Below are 14646 nucleotides of genomic sequence, written 5' to 3' on the forward strand. Positions count from 1 at the left end.
ATATTCAGTATGTTTGGATCGTACTACGATGTTAACCAAGTTTCATGAGTATAGATAACCATGAAATGGTAGGTTCAATTAAACTAACTACATATCCAAAATAAAATGTTGTCTCCATTTCAACATTATTTATTTGAGATTGATAGCTAGAGTTTTTCTGTGACACTTTGTTATTATTTGATTCGGTTAGTATTGCCATAAAAATATCTCACAGGAATAGTGGCTTAGTCTCACATGGATTGGCGGTTATGACAGTGAGATAAACCGCAATAATCAATAATAGAGAAGATAACAACTTGAGTAGACAAAAATAGAACAACTTCCCAGTATATCCTGTAATATGAATTGTCATGTCAAATAGTTATGGACTTATGTTTTCCTCCAAATACCAACTGTGCAACCACAATCTCTCACCATCTCTTCTTGCTGCCCATCCAACATAAGGAAAACCTATCCCAATCCAGAAAGTGTTGTATGCATCCGGATTTGTTGTGCAACCAGTATACCCAACACTTAGAACACATGGTAAAACCTCACCAAATGCAGAAGAACATAACACATGGTAAAAAAGTGCGTAGATTACCTCATATGGCTACAATATGCATGTATAATTACTATAGTTGATTTATTTGTTGTTATTATGTGTGGACAAATACTTTGCAAAAGTCATTGACAAACCAACTTCGTTGTAATTGTTTTTAAATAACTCAACTGTCACTCAACCATGTACAAAAAGGACAAAAATCCAGCACAAAATCAACAAAAGAATAAGATTTTTCTTGTATTTGTCCTTTTCATATCACATAGAAGAACATATTTATATCTATATCTATATCTATCTCTACCTAATAATAAAGGGGCTATCGTTTCTTACCACCGTAATTTCGTCTGCTATTGGTTTCGTCCGTCAATATCGTTTGTTTCGTGCGTTAAAGTATCGTTCGTCTGATCCGAGCCAGGCCAACTGAACCTGACCGGCGTTGTGGCCCAATAAATCAAGCCCTACCCGGTTCTCCTTTTTTTCCTTATTCCCTTGCATGGCTCCTGTCGCTGCCGCTCCCACGATCTGATCTTGCGAAGCGCCGCCAACTCCGCCTCCACCTCCTCCGTGTGGCCAGCTGTGGCACACCATCCGCTCTTCGCCTAGAGCTTTCCATGGTGGCTGATTGGATTCCGATCTGCCGCCCAACGACACGTACGTCATGGCCTGGCCCGAACCCTGTTGACCTAGAGCGTGGGGTGCAGCGATGTCGCCCATGAGAACGGCACCTACTCCTTCCACCGCAGTCCGCGTCATCTCCTCTTCATCCTCCAGCAGACCCCCCTGCTCCAAAGCTCGCCCAGGCCGACGCGTACGTTGCCTATCTAGCGGTTCGACCATGAGGACCATAGTAGATGTCTTCTATTGAGGGCCAGCGACGGTCGGACTGAGCACCAGCGGCAATCTGGGTAGACCATCTCCCCGTCAAAGTCTGGTCTGTACATAGCATCCATCATCGATCAAGGGCCAGCGACGGCTGGACCTAGAGCAGCAGCGGTGACCCGGATAGATTCTTCTCTTCGCGTTATCTTTGGTTTGCAAGGCGCGTGGCAACGTTAGCAACTTGATGGAGATGGGAAAAGACGATCCAGATGCTGCCTGTGCACGCCTAAACCATATTCAACCATACCAGGTTAATTAAATCAATGAACTGCTCTCTGTGTGATTGCTAGAAAAATCATGTCAATTTCCTCTACTCATGCCTGTACTCTATAAGAGATTGCCCCTTATGCTGAAATCCCTACTATATTCTATACCATCCTGGATTTATCACAAACACTAAATAGATTGGTTTGAACTGTAAGATATCATCTACAAAAATCAGTTTTGTACATGTTAGTCTTTTTGCATTGCTCTTGGCAGACTGTGTTGTAGGGAGCAGAGAAGAGCAACATGGGGTGGTCTGCGTCGCCTTCAGTTGCGACCTGTACATGTAGGAGTACAATTATGCTTCCCCGGGTAGAGAAAAGGTATGATGGACTCACTTCTAATATTTGTATGTAAGTTTCAAACAACTATTAGAACACGATAGGTGTGTGTAGGTCATGTATCCTATAAAAGAGAGATATGTGGCGTGATGTTATACAATATGGTGCCCAAAATTACAAATTGTTTTGCTATAAAAAATTGTTTCTATACTTGAGTATGGTGACCTCCTTATGATATGAGCAGCTTAAGCCCTGTATTGATCCTTGCTCGTCCTTTCCATAGATTTTTGAAAGATCGTCCTTTCCATAGATGAAATTGACCTGATAGCTCAACGATTTCCTTTATCTAAAATTAGCATTAATTACATGCCATTTGTGTGCTCAAGGAACTGTTGCAGAATATTTTTCTAACTATAATCATTTAGTAAAACATGGCATGGCAAGATACGCCTGAGACCAACATATCTGAAGATGCTTCTAGGGGTACTTTAGCTTGCCCATAGGGGTTTGTCAGCAAATGAATTAGGATCAATGCTGCCAGCAAAGTAATCAGATAATTTGTCGATCAATGCTGCCAGCAAATTTTATTAGTTCAGGTAATTTGTGGATCAGTACAGCTAGCAAATGAATTTTTCGGTATTTTATTTTGTTTACCGATAACTTCGCTTTTTGTTGTTTAACAAAAAAGATGTCCCTCTTGGTAAATCTTTTATTTTGCTTTTCGGTGAAGCTGTAGCTCTCTGCAAATTGTAACTAATTTTTGGGTCACACTAAGCAGGCACCACTTTTTGATTTCAGTAGATTCTTTACATTAGTTTGTCAAGTATGACAGCTGAGTGGCCTCTGTTGATATGGAAATTCTTCCAAAATCTGGTAAGAAATTTCCATAGGACATATTCAACTCCTGAGAAGTACTTGAACATCAAAGGATTGCATACTCCATATGTAAAGGGTGGTTTAGTAAGTCGTATACAGTCATTCTGAACATTATGTCACCCAAATTACAACTCACATTAGAAAAAAAACTGAACATCTGCAGCTTACTTCCTGAGATTGCAAAAGAAAATTAAGACAACATGCATGCCGGTGTCCTGAAATTAGTAAGTCGTATCTAGAAAACCCAAAGTAAAACTGATATATATGTCAAATGATTTATATTTCTGATTCTACTTTTTCAAGATATAACAAAGGGTGGTTTTACCAGAGAGAGTATCGTGTATGGCTCACACGGACTCCAGATGTGGCACCTCTTTGAAAATTTCATTGTATGAATGTGGATCCTGCATTTTCTTTGATCCAAACCTTTGGTATACAATTTTGAAGGTTTCATCATAATAAAATAATCTGAGCATTTTGGTGGTTGCAGAACAACTTTGTTCTTCAGTATAGGTGGCGTATGTTTGTGCAAAATGATTATGTAAGGACATGTAACTCTATTCTTTTGTCCAGGTTGATTTACTAGGTGTCTGTAAACCAGTAGGGTCAACAATTTTAGTTTTAGCTTTCTACCCTTAAATTAGAACTCAACTACTGGTACTTTCAGATTTAGAATATGTGATGGTGGTTATTTGCAATGACTGTGTTCTTGTATGTTTACATCACAGTGTGAGATAAAGACTTTCCATTGACTACACGTGAATTTACCCATCTGATGAAATGAGTGGAGGCTCACAAAGTGCATCGTGTATAAACCTTTCGTCCATCACGTTAGTGTAGACATGTAATAATTTTGTAAAGGTTACATGATGCATCATTTAGAAGGAGCAGTTATTAAACTCTCAAGGAATATGCTCCAAAGTCAAAGGCACCCAGCTGAAGTCCTCAGTACGCCCATCCCTCTCCACCCACACCGCTCTCGTCGTCTGCTAAATGGACCAAAATTAAGTTTGGAATTGCTTAATGCTGCTGCGATTGTTATTTTAGGTTGGTTTGCTTGCTGCTGCTATTAGTTAAGATTATTGAGATTGCTAATTTTTCCAGCTCGGGAACATAAATTTACTCGGAATAATAGCGGCCCCAAGTCATGAGCTCAGGTCGCAATCCTCAGATGATCCATCTTTTTTCTCATGAGCGACCATTGTCCCATGACACAGTTTCTCAACTAGGCCAACCGTTGTTCACTGGAACTGGTGTTTTCCCCCGTTGCAACGCACGGGCATTTGTGCTAGTACCTACTAATAAAACAAGGTGCGTTTCTCCAATTTTTTCATCCGTTCACCACCAAAAATATTTTTCTTATATCCGAGGTGGTACTAAATTTTCATGGTCCATCTGCTAAAAAATAAAAAGTTTTGTCCAGAATTTATACGTGGGCCGCACGCACTAAGGCCCAGAAAGGCTACCCATTTATATCCTGTGCACGCAGCTGGGAAACCTTATTTGTCGCACAGCGGCAGCATATAGTTGGAGCTTCCCATCGGTCGCCCAATGTTGGGCCGGCCCATTTCCATTTTTTCTGTATTTTTTTCAATTTCTTATTTTTTCTCTTCCAATTTATTTTTTCCTTTCCCATAAATTCATTTTATAAATTTTCTAAAATTTTGTTTTTTATTAATTTCTGTCGAATCTTAGAATTTCAAAAAAAATTCCCAATTTCAAAAACATTTGGAAATGTAAACTTTTATTTTCGTTTAAATTGTTTTAAAATTAAAAAAATGTCCGCATTTTTCAAAAAAAATTGAAAGTTTTTCTAGATTTATAAAATAAATTTCATTCAAAAATAATAGAAATTCGAAAAATATTCATTTTATCGAAATGTTCACAAATTCAAAATATCGTTCGTGATTAAAAAGACATTTTTTAAAATTTATTTGAATGTTGACAACAAGTTTCCATTTTAAAAAATTGTTCACAAATTTGAAAAATGTTCGTTTCTCCGCCTTAAAATGATCCTATTTTCAGAAAGTGTTTGTGAATTTAAGAAAATCTTCCTATTTCAAGTTTTGTTTTACTTTTTCTAGAAATTAACTATTTTCAAAAAAAAAATGTTCACATGTTTTTAAAAAAATCAGGAGGTCACCACAACCTCGACAAGGAGGCGGACCTGAAGGAAAAAAATGCACGAATTGGGCAGTGGCCGCCACTCCCACCAACCCCACTACTATAAATAACGGACGGATTTGAGGACCTCGAGCTTGACCACCCTACGAGTGAAGGGGAGACTCGGCTGGGTTCTTCTCTGAAGACTCCATGCCTATGGCGGAAGGAGCTCATCAACCTTCCGAACTGAACGCCTCTGCCTCCTCCTCCTCCGGCAAGTCAGGGCACTCCGCCTCCTCCTCCGGCGAGTGATCAGGGCACTCAGCCTCCTTCTCCGGCGCGTGGCGGCACTCCGCCTCCTTCTCCGCCTGCGTCGGCGCGCCCGAGCAGCCAGCCTCCTCCTTCTCCGCCTCGTCAGCAAGGGCGGAAGAGACCCGCCGCCGCTCCGGCTGCTCCAGCGTGTCGTAGTCCTTCTCTTCCGCCTCGTAAGCAAGGAAAGAAGACAGCCGCAGCCGCTCCGTCTGCTCCGGCGTCTACCAGTACAGCCTGAGGCGGGAGGCAATACAGATTCGGTCCATCTCTCAAGCCTCTAGAGAAGTTACCATACGAGAGGACCGTGGAGGAAAACGCGAAGATCGTGCAAGCCGAAGTGACGACGAACTTCTTTGAAGGGGTGAAAGCAAAGAAACATCCACCTCCGGAGGAGAAGATAGATCCGGTGAAAGCGAAGCGCACTGTGGATGCATTGAAGAAACCACCAAAGTCTCCGCCGAAAGGCAACTATGAGCGCATTAATGAAAGGTCATATATCGAAGCGGAGCGGTCGGGAAGTACTATAAGTGATCAAAGGTTAGCAGAACGACGAGCTGGGAAAAAATTGCCTAGCTCGGCGAACAAGCGAACCAATCGTGCCCCCCGCTCAAGGTGTCTAGTGATATCGTCGCTAATGATCCGAGGATGGTGCCCGGTTATACCAATCTTGGAGATTACCTGCCCGACGATGTACATTATGATTTCTTGGAGGTGGACGAACACAAATACCAGTACGGGAAGCCTCTCGTCAAAGATGAAAGATCTCTAACAACGATGATGCGAAGATTCCATGATTGGTACATGAAAACCTGCAGAGAGTCTGGGGGATGAATACTTTGACGCTGAGAGTTAAAGAGGAGCATGACCTCGTTGGAGTTGATCTGTTGAATGTTCCATTTGAGGAGTTCTTCCAGTTTTTCATTCAAAAGGCCCTCGATAAATTAACGGTCACTTGCTACTGTCTGTAAGTACTACTTCTGTCATTAAGTCTCTATATATAGGTCAGCTCTTTCATTGCATGTATTTATAATTATCCTCACTATATTATGCAGATTGAAGATCGCCGAATTGAAGAAAAGACAAATCGGTGATATTTGGTTCATTAACACAAATCTCATAGATGCATATACGGTTGAATTTCAGGCCAAAGATACCGAGGCTAACTTGCTACGATCGTTGGTATTAAATCAAAACAAAGCTATAATACTCTTTCCTTACAACTTCAAGTGAGTGTTACTGTCTTGTGCATATTCGGTTTCCCTTATTAGTCGAGATTATAGTAATGTAATTGATGAGTTATGCATGCACGCGCAGGTTCCACTATATTCTCCTAGAGATTAAGCTTGAGCAGGGACTAGTAACCGTCTTAGACTCGAGACGAAAAGATCCCCAGGAGTATGCGGACATGACTGAAATGCTCGAGAAGTAAGTTAAATCGATCATTATCGCACCATATCGGCAACTTTGTTCATTTCCTGATATCAAGTAATTGTTTTCTTTGTCTGACAGGGTTTGGAAAAAATTTACCTCAAAAGCTCCGGGACTGCCGAAGAAGCTGCAATTTAAACACCCGAAAGTAAGTACTACTAGCATGTTCCGCGTATCTCCTAGTGATTCAAGCGCTAGTTTCATCAATACCATTTATAGCATGCTTGCTTATCAGTTTGATTGACCTCTATTTTTTGTAAAGTGGTTGTGGCAGGAAGCCGGGAATAATTACGGTGGATACTACGTTTGCGAGTCCATCCGCTACACGACCTATGAGCGGGGCTACTCTGACAAACAATATGAAGTGTGTAAATAATAATATTCACAATTTTATTTTATTACCATCATTTTTGTTGAGTTTCATTTATTCATATATATGTATTGACCCCCTTCTTCAAATTAGATGTTTCGGATGCGGAATGAACTCCTACCACCAGATCGTTTGCGAGCAATTCAAGAGGAATTGGCGGTATTCTTTCTTGAACACGTGATCAATAAAGACGGAGAATACCATGTGGACCCTGAGTTCATATATAATTAGGAGATTATATTGTAAGAGATAATTATATTGTATATATGTAGCCAGTAGCGTAGGATAGATATACGAGAACTTGTTGTTCGACCAATCTCTCGGAGAAGGAGAGGTGGTCGATATCACTTCTCTTTGTATGCATATGTTCATGACGATCTTCTGTTTCCTTCATTTTTGCTTACTAGCTAGCGTGTCGAGTCCTCTCTATACGTATAGTACGTAGCGTCGACCAAGCACGGAGATAAGAGAGGACACTTCTCTCTATTAATTAGCTAACCAACACAATATATGAAACACCTAAATTAACCCCCCAAAACCGCCTAAACCCACCCCTTTCAAAAAAAACTCAGCTCCTGCCAGCTGCTGACGCGTGGATGCCTATTGGTCCCGGTTGGTGCCACCAACCGGGACCAAAGGGCCTCCCGCCTGGGCTCGCCGCACCGGCGACGTGGAGGCCCTCTGTCCCGGTTCGTGTAAGAACCGGGACTAAAGGCCTAGGGCTTTAGTAACGACCCTTTTAGTCCCGGTTCAACAACCGGGACAAATGGGCCTTACGAACCGGGACAAATGACCCTTTTTCTACTAGTGACCCCTCCAATCAAAATGATTAGATTTTTATGACCTCTTGTTTAATCCATTGGGAGAATAGGGATCACAATTAGTTTATTGTGAATGTACCTGAAAACTCATTTTAAGTAACTTCAAGATTTGTGTAGATTTTCTGTTTTCTAACGGAATTGACAAAGTCACCACAGATGGCCTCGTGGTCGACGGAAACGTCTCCTCCCACTAAACGCACATAATCAAAAGGTATGAAATAAATGCAGAAAAATGCGAGCACCAAAATAAGTTTAGAACATGATCTCTGGTGGGTTGGTTTGCCCATGGCTATTGTTATTGCTGCAACTTTTCGTAGCTAGTCTTTGAAAAGTATTAAGGAGCTAACTAGGTAACCTTTCAGGTACGGTGCAACGTGGATGGACCAGATGAATAAGCAGGAATATAGCTGGAATTCTGCGTCCATGGAGAGGGACGTGCATCCTAATGTGCATGGAGATGGACCATTTCCTTGCGCGTCCGGAGACCAAGGTTTGGGCGCGCTTACACATTGCAAAGTTGAGACGATGGATACTGGGAGGCGAGCTGTCGTTGGGTGTGTGAGCTCCCCAATTTGAGAGTATGAGAGTGACGACGGATTGCACTGAGCATTGCCTTACGATAATACCTTATATGTTCAATGATAATATACTGGGACGTATTTTTTTATTATATTTATTTAGAATTATTGTTGTTGCAGTTTTCTAAATAATCATGATCAAACTTTATAAACTTTGACTTCTTCGGAAAGGAATGCGGCAGGGGAAATCCCTACAATAGGATTGTACTGGAAAGAATAAGAAATAAGACCCAAATCCTCATTCGTGAGGACTTGAACCTGATTGACTGGGCCGTACATCCACTCCCCTAATCAAGTGAGCTAGTCTCACTTTTTAGTGTTTGATTTATAAAATAATACACACTATATAATGAAACGAATGGAATGTTAACCAAATGACTTTGCCGTGGGAGGTTGTTGATGCGTGCCCGTCGTTTGGAACACCGATTCCTGCTGAGATTTTCCTCATGAGAATTGAAGGGTCATCGTTTTTATTGGTGGCTAAGGAAAATCAATCTAGATTCAAGATTTGAAGCTATATGAACTATTCTAAAGAACCGATCTAATCTTTGATTGATCGGGTGCCGCGCCCCCCGGAGAAAAGATTAATCTCCCCGGAGGCGACGCGCTGCGGAAGTGGTGAAGGATCTAGGATCGGCGTCATAAGACTAACCGCTCCAATACCATGTAGAAATTATAGGATGGATGAATATTGTATTTTTTTTATTGATCTAATCCTCATGGGGATTATATAAGTGTACTAGACTTGGAGGCAAGAAGCCCATGACTTAAAGCACAAGATGATATGTAAAATCCTAGTCTATCTCTAGTCTATACATATTCTAACACAGTCGTCTCGACACAATCACACCCTGTCTCTGTCATGCTTGATGTTGCTCAGGACGTACTTCACATGGGCGTCATCCCTCCAGGAAGCTACAAGGTTCGTCCTTGCCCTCCCAGCCTCCCACACAAACTGCCCGAGGAGCTTCCGCGTGCCGCTCAACTGCTATGACCTCTTAAAACCCACGACGGCCTTGCACTCGTCCTTTCTTTTTGGCGGGGGTAAAGGAGATTTTCATTACTCACGGGGGCCTCTCAGCCACTGCCAAGTTTACGATGAAGTCTAACCCCGAGTACAACCACTCTGCGGTTCAGGGGATACTACGGCAACACTACCAGCTCCTAGTTTGGGATCCTGTAAACAGTTACTGGACCGACGACGAGTTCATTGCACCATGGTACAAAGTACGATTGGTTGCTTCTTACCAACATTACATTACACCACGGTTCTTGTAGGAACATCCTGACTAATGTAGCCTAAAGATCATCAAGCAAAGGCAAACCAATTTTTTTAAAGGCCATGGGAGGAGGATTGGTAGCGATGGGTGTAGGGCTTCCCGGAACTCAACTCCAGCATGTGTTGTTATTAATTACTTCCAAATTAACCATAGCTTAGCGATGGGAGTACCTGCTAAGCTATGGTTAATTTGGGTTAATTTGTGCCGCCTAATATGGAATTGAGGCCTCAGAAGTCAGACACACATCGTTATGAACCATCCGCCCATGCCCGTCTCAGGATCACCAAGGCTAGGTTTGCCCACGCCTCTTTTTACCAAAGCCAAACCAGCCGGGCGAATAATTCAGCGGTCTGCAGTCTGTATAAAATCAGAAGACAGAGGCACCACATGCTACTTATTTCATAGCTGACATGCGCTTGACCCAAAATTTGAAGGCAGAGACCATGCCTAATTGTTTGACACATCCCACACAACCCTGATCACTCATGAGGTCAGTAGTCCACTAGTTCACTACCACTGGATTCCCAAAATGTAGACACTGAAATATTACATTTCGGCCTAAATATTTCAGGAATTTCAGTAGTACACAACAAATCAAATATTTTTCATTTTTTTGAATTTTTTAAATATTTAATTAAATTCAAGTGAATATTTCGGACCTTTGGCTGAAATGCAAACTGAAATCACTGAATTTCACTGAATTTAAGTGATTTTGGTTGGTGCTGAAATTGTCTCGAAACTGAAATTGAAAATCATGGGCCTTCCTCCACGCCCCGCCCTCCGTCTAGCTCCTCCCACTCCCGGATGGGCCGGATCCGCGCGAGAAGTCCGCCAGGACTGCGGCCGGGGTCGCGTAGGCAACGTAGGAGCGCTCGCTTCCGGCCGACGTGGTGAATCGCCGCCGCCGCCGCGAGCGATGGATGGGTGGGCGGGTGGGGCGAGGAGGAAGCCCATGAAGATGACACTTGGATGTTGGATCCAATGGTTGAGCTCGCATCATAGCATGGTAGCACATCAGCTCCCGTATCACCTGATATTTCCTCTATATCTACAAGGCTGTCCCGAGGCGTAGGTGGAACCTGGCTAATGCAGTGTGTAAGATTACTAAACAGCGGTTCAACAACTGCCTTGAAATGTTTTCGTCATAGTGCGTTCAGCAACGAAACTACTTGGCACACGATAGATGCGTGGCCGATTCAGGGACGATGCAAAATCTGAAGATGCACTCAAGTTTGCATTCTACACCAACGGCTTGATTAGCAACATCGTTCATAGATTGTGGACATGTCGTCATGTGCATAGCAACGCTCGTTCAGCAAACTCACATTCTCACCTATTTGTATGGATGGTTTATATGACTTTTCAAAACCTTCAAGGTAACGTGTGATTTTGTACTTGTGCAGTTTCTCAATAGAACCATAGCGGAACTATGGTAAACACGGGATACGACGGCAGAGCAAGACATTGGCAGCCAGATGAGTGTGAAAAGGGTGTTGAATCAATGTTGACGAGCCCATGTTGGGGACTGAGTGTACCGGTACCAAGATGGACCGGAGTTGACAATGAAAGTTTTGAGGAAGTGGTGAAATTTTTTAAATAAGAAAAATAATTAGAGTAAATGATTGCATATTATGTTATAGCCAAGGCACTTTTTACGGATGAGTAAAATAAAAGAACGCGAACTAGGGGCAAGCAAAAAACTATATGAAGAAAATTAATCGTGAATTTAACTCAGAATTTCTAACATCGAAAGTCATTATCGTTTAGACATGAAAGTCAAGAAGATAAATGATGATAAGTTCAATTAACTATTAGATGTGGATTCCAATACGTAAATTGCTTACTTTTTTTGAGGGAATGACATCATGACGGATTATATTGATTTGGGGAAAAAAGATACATCATCAGCCAGTACATCAACTAAGAACTCAGTTGGATCTGCCGTCCACACAATTGTTTGGGCATCAACCACCATACTAGCTATCACATAAATTAACGAATAGGTTGCCAGAGAATCTGGGGAACAAAAGCAGGTTAACGGGTAAAGTAACGTTTTTACCTAAGAAGAGAAGAATATCAATAATTGGTACTAAGTAGGGTATATCTAACTATTGATTTGAACGGTCTTCGAGTGTACCTAGTCTTCTTAATGTCGGCACATTGCTTCCTCCAATGGTGACTTGGAGAGTCAACGTCACATTAATGACTTATTTTTTTCTTTTAGGCCAACCAACATCTCATCACCTCCTCATCGCCGGATTTAAAGGTTGCTGCTGCTGGATGGGTTCCTCATCGGCAAGGAGAAAACAACACGATTATCCCTTCCATCTTTCTCCAGGTTAGTGTTACCCAATCTTTGCTTCATTCATTAGTTCTTCTTTCTACCAAAGTATATCATGAGTGTGGACAAAGGATATTTTCTGTCCATATTGGAAGATTATTTCTGTGATTCTGTTTCAGGAAGAAGATCGTCACATATGCCTGGCTGGTGCAAAGGAGAGCCATGGACTTTGAGCTCCATTTGATTAAGAGTATTACAAACAATTTTTCGAAGAACCAAGAAGTTGGGAGCGGTGCATATGGAGCTGTTTACAGGGTAATGAATACTTTTTATAATAATTTTTCTATATCTACATAGTTGTCAAATTAATGTTACCATTACCAGCTAGCTAAGTTCGACAACGCTAACAAGTGATCATACAGGCGGTGCATAACGGGGAAGAGATTGCTGTGAAGAGGCTTCATGCCTTGCAAGGACTTGATGATAAGGAATTCGATAATGAATTCCGTAATTTTACAAAGATCTTTCACAAAAACGTTGTAAGGTTAATTGGTTACTGCTATGAATCACAAGAAAAATTCGTTGAGCACAATGGGGACCTAATTCGTGCTAAAGCTATGGAGCGAGTTCTTTGCTTCGAATATATGCAGCGTGGAAGCCTTGAGAAATATATTGGAGGTAAATCTGATCTAAAATTAGCTAAATTAGTAGTTTTCCAAGATATATAAACGATTCCGCATCTTTACATGTGTAACATATGCCCCACAAATAAGCCTCTCTATTTTCCTGTAATTGCAGATAAACCTTGTGAACTTGATTGGACAACATGTTATGAAATTATTAAAGGGACATGTGAGGGTTTAAATCATCTTCACATGCAGAAAAAACATATTTTCCATCTGGACATGAAACCTGCTAACATATTGCTAGATAATAGCATGGCTCCCAAAATTGCAGATCTTGGTTTATCCAAGCTTGTTTCTTCCACAATAACATATAAAGCAGAGGTGAAAAAAGGAACATAGTAAGTTGATGCATGTTTTAAGCCCGCAATTTATGCTTACGTATTTCTCTAGATTGAAGTTCTATTTGTATTGCACTAACCATATCCGTGATGCATATGATATCATGCAGTGGGTACATGCCACCAGAGTACATAAACAATGGATTCATATCTGAGAAGTTTGATGTGTTCAGTCTGGGGGTCATAATTATAAAAATGATGGCTGGGAATACAGGCCATGTCAGCTGTTTTGAAATGTCCCCAAAAGAGTTCATTGAGCTTGTGAGAAAAGTTCTCGATTCATACAACAAACATGAGCATAGGCCTTTTACATGTTGTGCTATATGCACTCCTTATTCGTGCTTGCACACTATGTACCACTTTCTAATATACTTTGCATGCTCATTTTTCGAATCCAGGTAAGTAAAACTTGGAAGGAGAAGATGCAGGCAGTGTCAGGGTATTCATCTCACGAGATATACATCCTTCAAGTGCGCAGATGCATTGAGATAGCATTGCGATGTATATGCAAGGATCGAAAAGAAAGACCTAATATAGAGAAAATTGTTCATGAACTGGAGGAACTGGAGGTTGAGACCAATAAAATTGCACTACCTTTTGATCGGTCAAAAGACCTAATTCTGAAGGTATGTATGTACAAGTGACTATTCTGAAGGGATGGACAAAGCCCGAAGATGCACCCTCTCTATTTATTCCCTTGCACCCTATCTATTTATTCTTTGTTCTGTATTTTGCATTCTGCTTTTCTACACTAGTAGCACTCCGGCTTATGAAATAGGCAATCTATACAGTTTGTTTTCTATTAATGCATTTTTTTATGATTTGCCACACTAATTGGTTCTTTCCTTGCAGAGAAGTTGTGCCACCAATGATGTGGCGGTGGAACCAGCGTTCGAGTTGCGCTTCCTCTTCGAGCCGAGGAAGGAGGTGTCGTGCTGCCTGCAGCTCACCAACAAGACGGATGGTTTCCTCGCGTTCAACATAAAGGTCAACAAGAACAAGTACCGCGCACAGCCCAGCATTGGCACAATGCCTCCGTGCTCCAAGTGTTATGTCATCGTGACGCTGCGTCCGCAGGGGGCGGCACCACCCAACATGCAGTGTCACGACATGCTGCTCGTGCAGAGCATCAGCATCAGCGAGCAACTGGCATCAGAAGATACTCAAATTTCTTATCAAGAAGTGTTCAAGACAACCTTAGCGGAGAAGGTGGTAGATGAGGTGAAACTGCCAATTGTTTATGTTCCTTTATTGGATGGATAATAACATCTACCTGTCGCCAAGCTGGTGCGCCATGGTGTTGAATTCAGACAATTCTTGAATCGAGTAGTACGCTATATATGTAGCCGTGTTATTTGCCAAAGAGAGTTCTCTGTAATGAGGACGCTCGTGTGTGGTGTGGGTAGTTGACTTGAGGCTTTTTTTTGCGAGTGGACATAAAAAATGATATAATCATCCTTTCAGAGAAAAAAATCCCCTTGCATTTGTTATGAGAAGAAACACTCACGATATTTTGTTATAGAGATCTGAGAAACATTATGTAATACTCCCTCCGCCCCGAATTATTTGTTTTAGATTTGTCTAGATACGTATGTAACTAAGACA

The 14646-nt window shown here is 41.6% G+C and overlaps 2 protein-coding genes across 2 annotated transcripts in view; one reads left to right on the plus strand and one right to left on the minus strand.

The window, feature by feature from the left end:
- LOC109739077 (uncharacterized) overlaps nt 1–14646 on the minus strand; it is a 91408-nt gene that overhangs the window by 16801 nt on the left and 59961 nt on the right. The window lies entirely within an intron of this gene.
- LOC141020614 (cysteine-rich receptor-like protein kinase 44) lies at nt 8257–14529 on the plus strand. Its single transcript, XM_073506782.1, has 8 exons — nt 8257–8432; nt 12003–12074; nt 12197–12332; nt 12440–12695; nt 12816–13041; nt 13152–13302; nt 13440–13667; nt 13894–14529. The coding sequence occupies exons 1-8, from the start codon at nt 8257–8259 to the stop codon at nt 14302–14304; spliced, it is 1656 nt and encodes a 551-aa protein (XP_073362883.1). The 3' UTR covers nt 14305–14529.

Source organism: Aegilops tauschii, chromosome 2 (genome assembly GCF_002575655.3).
Source record: "Aegilops tauschii subsp. strangulata cultivar AL8/78 chromosome 2, Aet v6.0, whole genome shotgun sequence".
Taxonomy (NCBI): Eukaryota; Viridiplantae; Streptophyta; class Magnoliopsida; order Poales; family Poaceae; genus Aegilops; species Aegilops tauschii.

Coding starts and splice junctions, on each gene's coding strand:
- LOC141020614 (XM_073506782.1), top strand. CDS start 8,257: ATGGACCAGATGAATAAGCAGGAATATAGCTGGAATTCTGCGTCCATG. Junction 13,042..13,151: donor GAGGTGAAAAAAGGAACATA/GTAAGTTGATGC, acceptor GATATCATGCAG/TGGGTACATGCCACCAGAGT. Junction 13,303..13,439: donor CAAAAGAGTTCATTGAGCTT/GTGAGAAAAGTT, acceptor TTTCGAATCCAG/GTAAGTAAAACTTGGAAGGA.